The 14,966-nt window shown below is 35.8% G+C and overlaps 1 protein-coding gene across 6 annotated transcripts in view; it reads left to right on the plus strand.

The window, feature by feature from the left end:
- Positions 1 to 14,966, plus strand: part of lyst (lysosomal trafficking regulator) — a 95,295-nt gene that overhangs the window by 22,790 nt on the left and 57,539 nt on the right. For 5 of the 6 annotated variants that reach the window (XM_038284041.1, XM_038284037.1, XM_038284040.1 and 2 more), the window contains 2 exons: positions 4,723 to 4,921; positions 12,340 to 12,430. In XM_038284041.1, the coding sequence (XP_038139969.1) occupies positions 4,730 to 4,921; positions 12,340 to 12,430 (283 nt within the window). In that variant the 5' untranslated portion in view covers positions 4,723 to 4,729. Of the gene's footprint in view, positions 1 to 4,094; positions 4,214 to 4,722; positions 4,922 to 12,339; positions 12,431 to 14,966 lie in introns of those variants that run through there. The other variant, XM_038284042.1, reaches the window with a different exon arrangement.

The following is a 14,966-nucleotide window of genomic DNA, read 5'->3' on the forward strand; positions in this document are numbered from 1 at the left end:
TTCTGACTTTTTTCTCAGAATTCTGACTTTAATCTCAGAATTTTGACTTTTTTTCTCAGAATTCTGACTTTAATCTCAGAATTCTGACTTTTTTTTTTTAGAATTCAGTCAGAATTCTGAGAAAGTCAGAATTCTGAGAAAAAAGTCAGAATTCTGAGATTAAAGTCAGAATTCTGATTTTTTTCCCATACTAAACTGAAATAAAATGTAAAAATCGGTTAACTTTTTTTTTTTTTCCCCCCACTGGCCCTAATCCTCTTCCGTAACAGACCAAAAAAGTTAAGTCAATAATAAAAAAAAATTAAAAAGAAATAAGAACATACCTGAAAAGAGTGAAACAAAACTGTTCAGCAGCAAATAAAAACATCCAGCCGACATCAAGCCACCTGCCCATGACAAAAGGAGCACATAAAAAAAATAGCATTGTGTGGATAAAACAGTCGGCTTGTTCACAGAAATGCTGCCACAGTAAACCCTTTCACTCGATATAAATCATTCCATGTTTAACTGAACAACTCACGAACACGTTAGCTTAAACACAGCTAAACATTTTTCCTTTTACATAAATTAAACAAAAAAAAAATTAACAAGACATCCATGAAAACTCACCTTCCTCCATTGCAGTAATGAACAGTGTGGGGAAGGAGGAAGTGATGTCACAGGTTATACCCGCAAAACTAAAACTAAACTTTCCCCAAAACTATTATACAGATTATTGTTCTTTAAAGTAATAATTTCAAGGTAAAACCGAAATTGAATACATTAATAAAAATATAAGATGAAGGAATTTTGGTGGAATGAATTTTTTTCTTCCATGTTACACTTTGAGTAGGAAGTTGCTCACATTTGTGGAGATGACATGTGACTCTCACTGATGCTGAGTTTTGATAGTGAGCAGGAATTTATCCAGACGTCTGTTCGTGTCACTGAAGCTTAGGGCCATTAAATTGATCAATACTGATAGAGTTATGCTGATTGTCTTTCATATAATGTAGTTTAGGTAAAAGTTTGGATTCTTTTTTATTGACAAATATTGTTTCATCTATAACATTAAAGAGCAGATCTATCAAAATAAAATCAGACTAGATTTTATTTTGATAGAGCTCCAAGTTGTTGTAGCTAATTTCCAACATGCATTTCAAATGGCTTTGTTTAAATCTTTGATCAAATCTGTATATTAAAGTCATTCAAATCGATCCCCTCTATGGAAGTCATGCTCAGCTCTGAGGCCTCCCTGAAGTTTCCTTCTTCACAGTTATTATAGGCTTAATTTTGCTCCTGATCTCATAAATCCTTTGCTTTCCCTTACTAGGCTGTTTGTTTGTTTTCTCCACATTAACTTTTTTTCTTAATTGCATGTAATGAAGCATCAGAATCGGTTTTATTTGGTAAACAGACGATTACAACAAGGAATCTGGCTTTGCTTCCGCTTTCCTCACAATGAAGAATTTTCTGGTTCAATATACAGAGAAGGAAAATAGAAATGTTTATCTTGATGCAAATTAGCTTGGTGCAAATAAGCATGGTATCCATATGAGATCTTTGACTTAAGTTCATCACACGGACAGACGCAGGGAAGTTAATAAAACTCTGTAGGGCAAACCTTGAGTAAAATTTGAACCAGGTGAGTCCAGGATCTGTGGGGTCTGCAGAAATGTTTGCTGCCCTCTTCCTGATCCCAGACCTGAACAAGTCCTGAATGGAGGGAAGGTCAGCCCTGATGAGTACAGTTTATATTGGAGTACTTGATAATAAGAACATTTATTGTTGTAATGACTTGTAACGTAACACTCCGAGGCATAGTTAAAAAAATAATAATAGAGAATTTATTTCCACATCAATTTGAACAATGAAGGTTTAAATTCCAAATAGGGTGTTCACAACAAATGTGAGAGATTTACATTTTTATTTAAAAGAAAAAAAAGATGTAAATCCCTTTATTTATGGGGAAATCCCTCTCTGCATTTGACCCATCCTCTGGCACTCGGGGAGCAGCGTGGGGTTAAGAGTTTTGCTCAGGAACCTCGAGGGGAGGCTGTAGGGATCGAACCGGGTTCTTGCAACATGTTATCCCTACGTAGAGGTGCATTCAGGAGCAAACAAAGCACATCTTCTGGTGATGAAACAGCGTAATTAGTAGGGGTGTAAATAATAATCGTTTTGTATCGATGCATCGACACGTCCGCAAGAGTATCGATTCCTGTTTTTGTTTTTTTCCCTCCGGTCTATTTTTATCCATTTGCTCCTGGGCGTAATTCTCACTCCCGTGCTGCGGTGGCGCTAAACCCATTTTGCCCTCCTATCTCGCTTCCTTAAAGGGCTGGTCATACTCCTGCAGCAGTGTGTCGCAGTGAGCTGGACACAGACATTTTTGATTTATGCCCAATATTGAAGCGTGGTCTGCGCTATACGCTGTGGGTCTAGATACGGCCGAGGCGGCGAGGAAGTGGGGGTAAGTAGTGCGACAACTGAGGGACATGAGGACCAAAAAAAGTGGAGATCCAGGTGGAAAAAGGGTCCTAGCATTCTCGCGCACCTCGCTCTTCTAGCTGGTCCAACTTCACGAGTTGTTATCCGCAATTTCGGTCATAAAAAAACAAACAAGCCGGCCTCCTGTCTGCGGCACTGTTTGCAGTCAGTTACAATTTGGGAGAGGTGCAGCGGAGCGTCTGCGGAGGGGGCGGGGACGTCGACACTCCAGAGCCGAGGTATTGCATTGCACTCATTGCACTGATTTTGTGCAGTATTTTTGATGCAAAGTCTTTCCGAATTATTATTTTTCAGTGAATGAGGTTTTAATAGGAATAGGTGGAGTACAACTTTTCTAATTCTGTTATTTGCTGTTGTGTCTCAAATAAAATGCATAACGATATTACAGCTTTCATTGATTTATTTCAATTTTGAAACATTGCCTAGCCTGTTAGATAAAAGGAAAAAAAAATGAACCAATTAGTCGAATCGTATTGTGGTGTATTCTTGAGTATCGAAAATAATCGAATCGTTGGGTCAGGAAATCGATACTGAATCGAATCGCCATGATGGATGTGATTTAAACCCCTAGTAATTAGGGCAAAGTGAAAACCATGGTTGACAGGAAGCAAATTCACTGGAGTTCAACAATCTTGACTTCACTGTCAATTTGCATCACATCAACCAAGAGGGAACTGAATGCTGGCTGATGTAGGGTGATGGGAGCACAGAGGAGGGCGAAGCAAAGCTCTATTTCTATCAAAATGGAAGATGAGGAAGAAAATGTTTTGAAATAATTGGGAATGAAGTAAGAAATGCTCTTAAAAGGTAAAAAGAGCAGTTGGTTAAATCCAGGATTGGTGAAATCCAGGTCAGCCGGTATGGTTTGAAACCGACAAGCAGGTAAACGCTCCTCCTATTCGATGAAGCTCCGATGCGACTGGCGTGTTAACCGTGTTGGCCATGAGAATTATTGATGAGATGAAGCAATGAACTGTATGAGAATAATGCAGAAAACTTGGCGGGACTGGTGTTCAGTAGGAACACGGCGTAATGTTTGGCTGATGATTAAACAGTTTATCTGTCAAAAAAACACAACTCCAAAACCAAGGATTGTAACTTAAATGTTTGAACTGGTGGCTCTAAATCACCTATGTATATTCATGCAAAGCTGACTCATAGAGTTTAGAGTAAGTGTTTTGTTGATTATATTCTAAGAGCATAAACCCAAGTTTTGCACGGATGTAGATGCTGACTTAAAGTTGTAAAAGATGTACATCTTTTATCAGCTAAGTGTGTGAGATGATATAAAAAATGCCTCAGCTATATATTTTTTAAAGAAATGTTTCAGTTATTAGTCCAATAATGGGTTCTTATGAATTATATTCTCTTAATATTCTATATTTGACGCTCCCAGTTGCTGCAGTGGAAAATAGAAAAGACCAAATCTATAAGTCAGAGATCCGACAGAGATCTTACACAGTGCGATGGGTGCCTGTCAATATCACCAAGACCAATCCCCTCGCCATGTGACATCACATGCTTTCATGTGATACGCTGATCTGCTGCGAATCTGGAAGGCCTCCATTTGAAATTCCAATTTAATGGAATTTGTGCAGCGGAACAGAGAATTCAGTCAGCAGTCATGTGAGGAAGTGTGCAGATCCAGCTAGCAGGACTGAGTCAAGTTGGGAGAATATATACAAGATGTGTGAAAGGAAACCCTTTGGCCCTGTAAAGTTTGGTAAGATCTTGCAATTTATATATGTGGACCTCGGCTTATTGATGCTTTTATTATTACAATCCTCTGGGTATTATTCTTGTCTTTTATGCCAAAAACGGTCTTAAAAAAAGGCGGGATTATTGCCGTTATGTTCTTTGGTTTGTAATTGTTGCCCCATCGTCAGCCCCTGTGTTTGTCGACTTTGAAAGGGATTTGTGTGTATTTTGTTGAAAAGAGAACCTATTTAGAGGGACACGTGTTTGTTGCACACATGTCCAGCAGCTTAGGGCCGCTCTGAACAACACGCTCAGGGGTAAATAAGTTGCCTTGTTTTCCTATATTTAAAAAAATATTTTCAGATTAATGTTTGACAGCATGAAGGACAGTTTGATTGACAGTTTGTTTTAGTATTTTTTTTTTGTGTGTGCAAATTTTCATTTTAGAAAATCTCTTTGTCTTAAAAGAGACCTTAAAATTAGAGTTGGGCTGCAGTCTTTTTAAGCTGTGTTTTTTTTTTTTTTTTCTTGCAGCTCAGACATGAGTGGAGCCAGTAACACACTGGCCAGGGAATTTCTGACTGATGTTCACCAGCTATGCAGTGCAGTGGCCCAGAGAGCTGAGGCACGGGATGAAGATGAGGAGGAGAGTCACATGGTGGCGCTGGGCGAGTACCTGGTCAGGGGACGGGGCTTCTTGTTGCTTAGCACCCTGGATGCTATCATTGATCAGGTAAGAAAAGGCTAAAAATAAGAATCTTTTAATGTCAAATAAACTTAATTATTGTAACAGAACTTACAAAATTCAGTTTAATAATTTTCCAAGTCTGAGCAAGTATGGAATAAATAAAAATAAAGTATCTATCTATCTATCTATCTATCTATCTATCTATCTATCTATCTATCTATCTATCTATCTATCTATCTATCTATCTATCTATCTATCTATCTATCTATCTATCTATCTATCTATCTATCTATCTATCTATCTATCTCTCTATCTCTCTATCTATCTCTCTATCTATCTCTCTATCTCTCTATCTATCTCTCTATCTATCTCTCTATCTATCTCTCTATCTCTCTATCTATCTCTCTATCTATCTCTCTATCTATCTCTCTATCTATCTCTCTATCTATCTCTCTATCTATCTCTCTATCTATCTCTCTTATATTTATCTTATCTTTCTAGTTCAACATATTCTGTGATATTAAAAAAATACAAAACAAAAAAAGGCTTAAAACAATAACAAAGGAGAGTATACAGATTCCTAACCTTCTGGTGCATCTTTTCCTTTTTTGTAGTTGCATTTTTCTTTAAACACTATAAGAGCATATTGTTTTACTCCTTTGTTGGTGTAGGAAACTATAAATCTATCATGATCTAATATATAAATTATTGAAAAATGCTGTTATTTGTCTGAAGCACCACATGATTTTTTCCCCTCAAGTTTTTACTATGTCAATATTTAAAATTCTGGTAAAATGTAGAAATCTAGAGTCTTGAAAAGGGAATAATGTTAAAACTAAAAGGATGTCTGCACAGCTTGTCTAAGATATGACCATCTATTCTTTTTTTGTTGTTGTTATTTTAGCTTTTATCAGTCGGCCTCAGCAGATGGCCACTCACACTGAGCCTGGTTCTGCTGGAAGTTTCTTCCTGTTAAAAGGAAGTTTTTCCTCTCCACTGTCGCTACAAGCATGCTTAGTGTAAGGGATTGCTTTCAGGTCAATGAGTCGATGCAATCAGCTGGATTTCCTTAGATAAAAAAACTTTGAACCACTCTGACTGTATGATCTGGTGAACTGTAACGTGTCTTGAGATGACGTGTTGTGAATTGGCAATATATAAATAAACTGAATTGAATAATTTTCGTTCCATTAGCACTGAATGTTAGCTGCTTGCAGTGTCAGGTTTTGTTTTGCATGTTTAAGTAATAAAATGTAATACAAGTACGGAAAAACATGGCAAAATGCAAGTTTCTACCAATGGTTTCTCCCAGAAAAGGAAATACAATAAGAATCTTGAAAGCACCAAACATGCATAGGTAAAGGATTAAAACAGGTGTTGACAACATGAAAATAAAACAATAAAAGCACCAAACAGTTGCAATGTTTGATGCTGTAAACTTTTATGAACAAACACATTCTTCCTGTAGAGTAGATCGTGGGTTTTCACAAGAGCAAATGCTTAAACTTCACTGACTGAACCTGAAGTTTTAAACTCCCTTCACTTACCTGCTGTACCTGCAGTCAGATTGTTTCTATCTCACGTTAAACTACCGGTAAAATGTATAGCAAGGATATTATTCGTTTGTTTAAAGGTCGAACCTATATGTTTGTGAACCGTTCACGCAGCAGAGGGCAGGACATGTTTTCTTTGTGTAAAACGATGGGAAATGCCTCACAGAAGGAGTTATTGTTTGTGCCATCAATTAGCACCAGGCTCAGGCAGCCCCTTGTTTTGTCTGTTAAAATCATTGCTGTCTGTACGCTTCACTACGAGTGTTCTGGGAAAGATTTTGAATCGTAGTCAGAACCTTTAAATTTGTTTTTATTGTCTTTGAGGGCATTGGGCTTCTTCATAGAGTTTTAAATAATGGGACCCATGAGCCTTACTATGGTGTTCACTTTGTTGAAAGCGTTTCCAGCTGCTGAGCCCAGATGGCATCTATAAAACCTGATGTTTATACAATATCATTTATTTCTTAGAACAGCAGCTCCAGAGAAACTACAGAACTGATATAAAGGGACATCCAGATTAAACAGCAACTGAGTTGAGGTAACATAAGAACAGTAGAGTGATGATATATCAAACCTAAAGATATCCTGCAGGATAATGTAAAGCAAATAATATGATGTTACCCTCTATTAGTTTTACAAAAGCCGTCATTTCATTCAGAGACGTCTATTTAAATGAAACGTGTGGCGGCAAGTTCTGATAACCTCATGAATCTGGGCCTGTGTGGCATTTTCCCTGTCTTACACTCGATCATCGTAGTTCTTGCATTTAGTCAACACATTTAAGGCATGCATGTGCAAATTGTCATCACAAGCTTTGGCTGTGTGCGTCAGCTGCATCCTGCATGAGACCAAGCCTCACAAAGCAATCAGGGTCACTTTGTAATAAAGATGTGTGGCTAATACTTGGATTCAAAGAAAATGTTTCATGAGTTTTATTTGTTCTTCTGCAGTGCTTATAGCCTTCATTATGGATCTCTTGTAGTAGATCAGATACTTTGTATTGTAAAGGTGACACGGCTGCCTGTTGAGGTCATATTCAAAGTCATGTGTCAAGTGTTTTATTGCAGTTAAAAATCCGTAAAATTTGCAGATGACTAATTAGAGCCAGCAATGTATAACGTTACAGGATTCAAATCTGTTTTTAATTGCTTTGTCACACAAGGAAAAAACTAAAAAAATAAGATGAAAACTGATTTTTCAGGGAAGCACGAATCAAGGAAGCAATGTTATTAGACGTCACACTTGAGCCAAACAAGCTGCGACCAACAAGAAATAAACACTGAAGAAATAATCAATAATCAGATCCAAATGAGGAGCAGAGAGGAAACTTTAATTAAATGCTTCCTATGGAGTCATCAAATTGACAACCATTAATAATAACATAGTTTATCTGATCCGTTGGCTGGTGGCTTTTATTGAGGATAAAATTGAAAATAAGCACTGCTCTGGTATCTGGTTATTTTCATGTCGGCTTTGAGATTTTCTAACTTTTTGTCTCCCCATGTTTTAACAATATTGTTCAACATGGATAGCGATGAGCAACAAAGATTGACTTGGAGAAAAAAAAGCTTTAACATGCCTGTAATTTCATTATGAAGCCATTTTCTTTTATGTGTTTTTTGTCTGTTGGTCTTGGCCAACGATAGCCATGATATTCGCTTCCCTCACAGTAAATCAGGGTTCCCGCGGGTCCTTAAAAAGTCTTAAAAGGCATTGAATTCTTCAAAATAAAACTAAGGCCTTAATTGGTATTAAAATGTCTTAAATCAGTCTTTTGTAGGTCTTAATTTAAAAACATCATAAATAGGATTATTTTCATTATGATTTATTTTTGTAATCTAAATAAAACATTAAAATTGACCTTTTATTTAATAAAAAAAATAACGGCTCGCCATTATTGGTTCCATCCCGATAGCGGAACCAATAAAAGCGTTGTTGCGGCCGGGACATTTGGGAGATGCGCCTTTTACTTTTGTCTGGAAAATATGAGCGTAAGTGTAAATGTAACCAAAATTGGCTCCAGCCAAGAGTTTCCTCCATGGCTAAAACCACGGAACATACATGAGGCACAGTGGATTTTGTTCAAGAAGCGATTCAAGCTCGGAACGATGGGAATTAAGGCAGTGGAGTCGCACATGTGAAGCACGAAACACAAAGCATCAAAATCGAGTTACCGAGAAACAGCCGATATTTCTAAGTTTTGTTCCACCCTGTTCTCTGCAACGCCTCCACTTATCACCAAATCAAACATACTAAGAAAACGATACAAAGAAAAATAGCTTCAAAAAAGACTTAGCACTGGTGATATTGTGGCTTTAAAACTGATTTGTTTTATTCCCTGCTAAAACAAAGTTTGTGAATTCATTTAAATAATTGTTAAAATATATCTGTCATTTGTGTGTTTTTAGCTTTCTTCCTGTATGGGAAGCTTTTCAAAATTTGAAACATTAGTGCAGTGGTTTATGTTAAAATAAATCTTTGGGTAAAGTTGTCGCAGGCAGGTTTTTCTTGTGTTTCTTGTGAATTTGGTCTTAAATTTTTATTTCAAGTGGCATTAAAAAGTCTTGAATTTAACTTGCCTTATGCTGTAGGAACCCTGGCAAATGCATTGCTTCTAGAGGTTGGTGATGAACCATTGGAAAGTGGTTCAGTGTTGCATTTAAGAGCATAGGAAAAACAAAGCGCCAACAGATAAAATGCAGATGGGAAATGTTACCTCAGTAATTCCAGTTAGATGCTCAGAATATTGTCGTTTTATAGGATACATTCAATATATCATTAGTTTTAATTAAGTTCAAGTAAGAAAAGTCTTGTATCAAACAGACACTGTCGATGAACTCAGCAGATTTTCTTTTTTATTTCAAGGACATTTATACAGTAAATAAAATTAACTTCTTTTTCTGTCCCTGCTTATGCATTTGCTCCATCAGTGTGTGACGTGCACTGCTAAATCAAATATTCTCACTCAAGCATATATCCCAGCTTGGTTTTTGGTGTGTATAATTACTTTTGCTTGTCTGACTCTCTGTTCTGGTTCTTTGGTTGAATAGAAGTGTTACATCAACTGCAACGCTTTTAATTCCTGGATTGCTTTATGGTTTCAGGAGGTCTGGAAATGTTTATCTAATTATCATTATCAAAATGTTAGTCAAATATTAGTCTGGATAGTTATGGAAAAGGAGAAATTATTAAAATATTTGTATTTTCAAACTTTTTCTCTCTTTTTAAATGCTGCCCTCAGCACCAAAGTTATAGGTGCTTTTGCTTGCAGTGGCATAGGTCAATACTGGTATGCAGTTGCTGATCCATTAGTAAGTTCAGAAGCTATGCCTTGAAATAATGTGAACCTCATGAATTTCTGCTCCCTTATTTTGCCATCTATAGTTTTTTTTTTTCATTTGATAATAACTTTCTTTTCATTTGTTGTCATGTTTTTATTTTTTAAATGATCTCTATCTCCATACATTCCTTTTATTCCTTCGTCCTCCATTGTTCTTGCCTTCTGTTCTTAATGCAGTTCTTCTTAAACTTTATTAGTCATTTTTTGGAGTTAGAAATCCATCAACAAAAGTATAAAACAAGTAGTAATTGGCGAACCAAGAGTGACAGCATTGGATGTATAAAAGCAGCAGCTTTTCAACTTTAAGGCAGGCACCAATATTTTAATATATCTAGTTTCAGACCCAGCCAAGTCCACCATAGCTGCAAATGACCAACAGTGACAATGATCTAAATAAAAAAATAATAATGCTGAAATTCTTGAAGATGCAATATATGACCATAAATGTTACTTATTAATCGCTTAAAAATAGTGGCAGAACAGTAACAGACTTTTAGCAGCAGCTAAAAGTCTCCCCTATTCTCTCACTGTCCCTTCATGCTTTTGTTTCTTTATTGATTTGATGTTCTTTGAAAACCTTTCAGCCAAGTTTAACTGGACTTTTTATCAACGGTACAGAAGATCACAAACTGGCTCTGCTATTAGGCTAAAATAAAGTCCTTCACTTATTTAACAAATCCAAGAATTGGATGGGGAAAAAACAGATAGAAAAGAAGATTTCAGTGCAAATTAGATTTTAAATATATAAATATTAGTTGGTTCTCATTATTTGTAAATGCTATAAAAAAAAAACTCAAGAAAACATGTTTAAATTTAAGTTTAACAATAGGTGGAATTTTGAAATGAAACAGTTAAAGCTGTTTATCAAGTTAAATGTATATAAACTTGGACTGCATAGCCAAAATTCATTTATATTTGGTAATGAAATTATTGTCTTTATTTCAAAATAAGTGGGTAGCACTGCTGCCTTGCAGCAAGAAGGATCTGGGTTCAGTTCCCAGCCCGGGGTCTTTCTGCATGGGGTTTGCATGTTCTCCCTGAGCATGTGTGGGTTCTCTCCGGGTACTCCGGCTTCCTCCCACAGTCCAAAAACATGAATGTTAGGTTAATTGGCTTCTCTAAATTATCCTTAGGTGTGAGTGTGTGTGTGAATGGTTGCATGTCCTGTTTGTCTCTGTGTTGCCCTGCGATGGACTGGCGACCTGTCCATGGTGTACCCCGCCTCTCGCCCATTGTCAGCTGGAGATAGGCACCAGCAGCCCTCACGACACCAGTTGGAACAAGCAAGTCAGATAATGGATGGAATGGATTTCAAAATCCTTTAATATGTTCCTTTTTGGTTGGCATATTTAGGTATGAAATCTGCCTGTCTTCTTGTGGTAAATTGATGAAATATTAATTAAAAAAAAGCATAAAATTAACTTCTCTTTGTCATGTTTACAATGTGAAAGAGTTTATTCTGTTCCTGTAGATGCTGTCTTGTCAGAACATGTGTTTTAAGCCTCCTGCTTTACCTTTTATGTAAGACGAATGACCAAAGTAGATATTTAATTAACACCTGACAGAGGAATACCTCAGTAGACTTTGGATTCAAAATTCCTCGAAGTTAGCCTGTCGGGTAGCTGCTGCATTACTCACTGTCTGACTTCTACCTAGATCAATGGAGAAGTAGCATTTAGTTCCTATGCTCCACTTATCTGGAACAAACTTCCAGAAAACTGTAAAAATGCAGAAAGCCTGAGTTCCTTTAAATCAAGACTAAAAACACATTTGTTTAGGATTGCTTTCGACTATTCTAGTTAAACAGTTCAACAAAAACATGTTTTCTTTAATCCAACTGTTTTTAATATTCTTTTTTTGTTTCTGCATTTTTATTTTATTTTATTTATTTTTAATTTTTTCCTACTTGCTTTGATTCTGTTTTATCTTCCTGTATTTTAATCATGTAAAGCACTTTGCATTGTCTTTGTACTGAATTGTGCTATACAAATAAATTTGCCTTGCCTTGCCTTGCCTTAGATAACTGAAAACTGAGAGGAATCATTAGTAGTTTGGAATATTCCTAAAAGTCCAACACATTCTGATGGTTTTATGAGTTTAGCGGCTGGCTAGCTGATAAGTCACCCGTCCTGCAAATAGGAAGCCTTGGTTTCTGTTCGTTTGAGCTGCCACTGTGGGTCCTTGGGTTAGACCCGACATGCCTGCTTTGGGGAGTGGCGGTTTAGTGGTTAGGGCATTGCGCTTTGAATCCTGAGGTTCTGAGTTCAAGCCCCACTCCCACAGACTGCCACTCTGACTCTCTGAGCGCCGGACAATAGCAGCCCACTGCTCCCCAAGGGGATGGGTTAAATGCAGAGAGGTAATTTCATTGCTCTGTACTTGTGACAATAAAACTCTGTTACATAATGGCGATAAAACGCTGAAAATAATGGAGACTTGAATGGATGTTTGGATTTAGGGAGGAGTAGATGCGAGATGGTGGGCGTGGCATTAAAGTGGGACCAAAGTGGCGTCTGCGTCCCCCCCACCTCCCTTTCTAAGTAACTGACTGTGATCTGTTAAACTCTCAGGAGCTGACTTGTCGAGAAGAGCTGCTAACTCTGCTGCTGTCGCTGCTTCCTCTGGTCTGGAAGATTCCTGTTCAAGAGGAAAAAGCCCCAGGTTTGTTGTTAACCTCTATTATTTATCCTGATTTCTGTTCATATTGAACATCCTGTTTGATCTTTTTGTAAAGCATAGTGTTCCGTGACCTGTTTTCATGGTTTAGTTAATGTTCTCCCTAAACTTGTTTGAACGTCACTTTTTTTTTTATCATCTAGCAATAATGCAGTGTTTGATTTGGTGCGTTCATGTGAAGGCAATTTAATGCTTCCATGTTGCTGTTAACTATAAATGTTTATATCCTCCTCACATGTTAGTTATAAACTTTTATTTTCTGTCAGTTTATTTGGCACGCTTACTGCAAAGAACCGAAAGTGTAAAAATGTGCAAAAGTTTTTTGAAGTTTTTTGATTTGTTTCAGAAAAAAATGAAAGGAAAAAGTATGAAAATATTTTTATCTTCTGGTAACTATTTCTGATTTTCATGATAATATTGGTTTTTAGAAATGTTCCTACATCCAGACTCCTAGGATTTCTTTGGATAAAAGATCCACATTATCAACACTGTATTAATTGCAGATAACAATAGAGATATACACTTGCTCAAACTCCTTAAGGTTTTATTGAATGGTTATGTGTAAAGATGTCTTAAGTGATAAAACAGTAAAAAACAGGAACTTTGTCCTAAAACAGATGAACATTTTTGGGAATGTTGTGTAAAGTTGTCCGTCTTTTTTTATCTGGCCTCCTTAACAGTTTATTTATCTGCCTTAAATGTAAATCGTTTTTTTATTATTATTATTATTATTATTATTATTATATTAATTCCCAATAATTTGCCAATTGTCTAACAAATCTGGAAATGCTCAAATAGAAAAAATAAAATATATATAAGTCCTATTTCTACCTTTTTTTTTTTTAAGTTAGTCACAGAGCAGGAGAACATTTCTGTTTGCAGAGGCTTATGACCTGAGAATGACTTTGGCATTTAGAAGAAGGCTGCTGATCTTCTCTAACATCAGGTCTTGACATTTCTTGTTTAATTAATATTTGCTTTCTGAAACGTTTAACAAGCTGCTTTCAGGGCTTTACTACGGTGGCCCTGAAGTGCAAACTGCAACTACAAATCTAAAAGCGCAACTACATTAAGAAAAACAAAACTACATAAAGCAAAGCGCAACTACATTAAGGAAGGTATGCATTTTTTTATTTTAGAATGCATACCTTGTATGCATTTTAAAAGAAAAAAAAATCCCAGAGTAGAATAACACTTTTTTATGATATATTTCGCTCCAGAATTAAAATATTAAACATGATTTGACCTGTTGTATAAAAAAAACCCCAGAAACGTCTTAATGTTTCTCAAACTATAAATGTTATGTTAATGTTGTGCTAAATGTTTGCTTGCCAATATTCAGTTTTTTTTTTAATTAGTAAATAAAAAAGATAAATGAAAGTAATGAGTTGCTTAAATATAGTAGTACTTCCCAATAAAAGTAATAATTCTGCTAATTGAAATAAAATAAAACAGAAACCATGAATTCTGAAAATATAACATGTTAACATGTTTTTATTAGTTAGCAGCTAATAAAAGAAATATTGAAATTTACAATCATTTAAAAAATGAAAAACTTTGCAACATTGCATTACATATTCAGTATGGTTAAATACTGCTTGCAGTCTTCCTGATTGCTAATATTTTTGTTGCTTTTAAAGTGTTTTTAGTTTAACAAATGCATTTAAATATAAAGAAATGCATACAAAAATACAAAAAAATCTAAGACAATACAGATAAACACAAAATGCAATTCTTAATTGTTTTTTCTTTAATCAAGGGGGAAGAGAAATTTGGAATGTGCATGTATGTGTATAAAAAAGAGAGTGCCCCACTGTTAGAACACAGCGTGGTTTATCACACTGGAGTTTACTCTCTCTAGCCACACACAGGCCTTGGGTGTGGCTAAATGGGATGTAATTAACCCCTCAATGTGGCTGAATTACAACAATTCTGCTAAGATCAGTGGGTCAAAATTACTTCACAGCACTGTTAAAGATTCATTGCAAATGATCCAAAATGCTTGACTGAACTCTTAGAAGCTGGGGCTGGACTAACCAGCTAAAAGGTTCAGGGAGAAATCATGTTTTTACTCATGGCTGGGTAGGTTTGGGGTTTTTATTCTCCCTTAATGATAAAAAACTTCATTTTACATTTACTTGTGTTGTCTTTGACAAATACCTGAATTTGTTTAAACCTCTGACACATTTTAAGAGTAACAAATGTAAAAAAACAGAAAAGATAAATTAGGAAGGTGGCAAACAGCTGCTCATAGGTGGGTTATAGGATTCTGCATGAACTATAACACATCCTGCTCTCTGACCGAAAATCCAAATATAATTCAAAGTAATGAATCACATATCTAATTATAATTATATATATATATATATATATATATATATATATATATATATATATATATATATATATATATATATATATATATATATATATATATATATATATATATATATATATATATAGTTTTAAGCCGAAATTAGAGTTTAATTTAGATAAGCAGTACTCTAAACGTTAAGAGATA

This window comes from Cyprinodon tularosa, unplaced genomic scaffold, assembly GCF_016077235.1.
Source record: "Cyprinodon tularosa strain WSP-4 unplaced genomic scaffold, ASM1607723v1 ctg199, whole genome shotgun sequence".
NCBI lineage: Eukaryota > Metazoa > Chordata > Actinopteri > Cyprinodontiformes > Cyprinodontidae > Cyprinodon > Cyprinodon tularosa.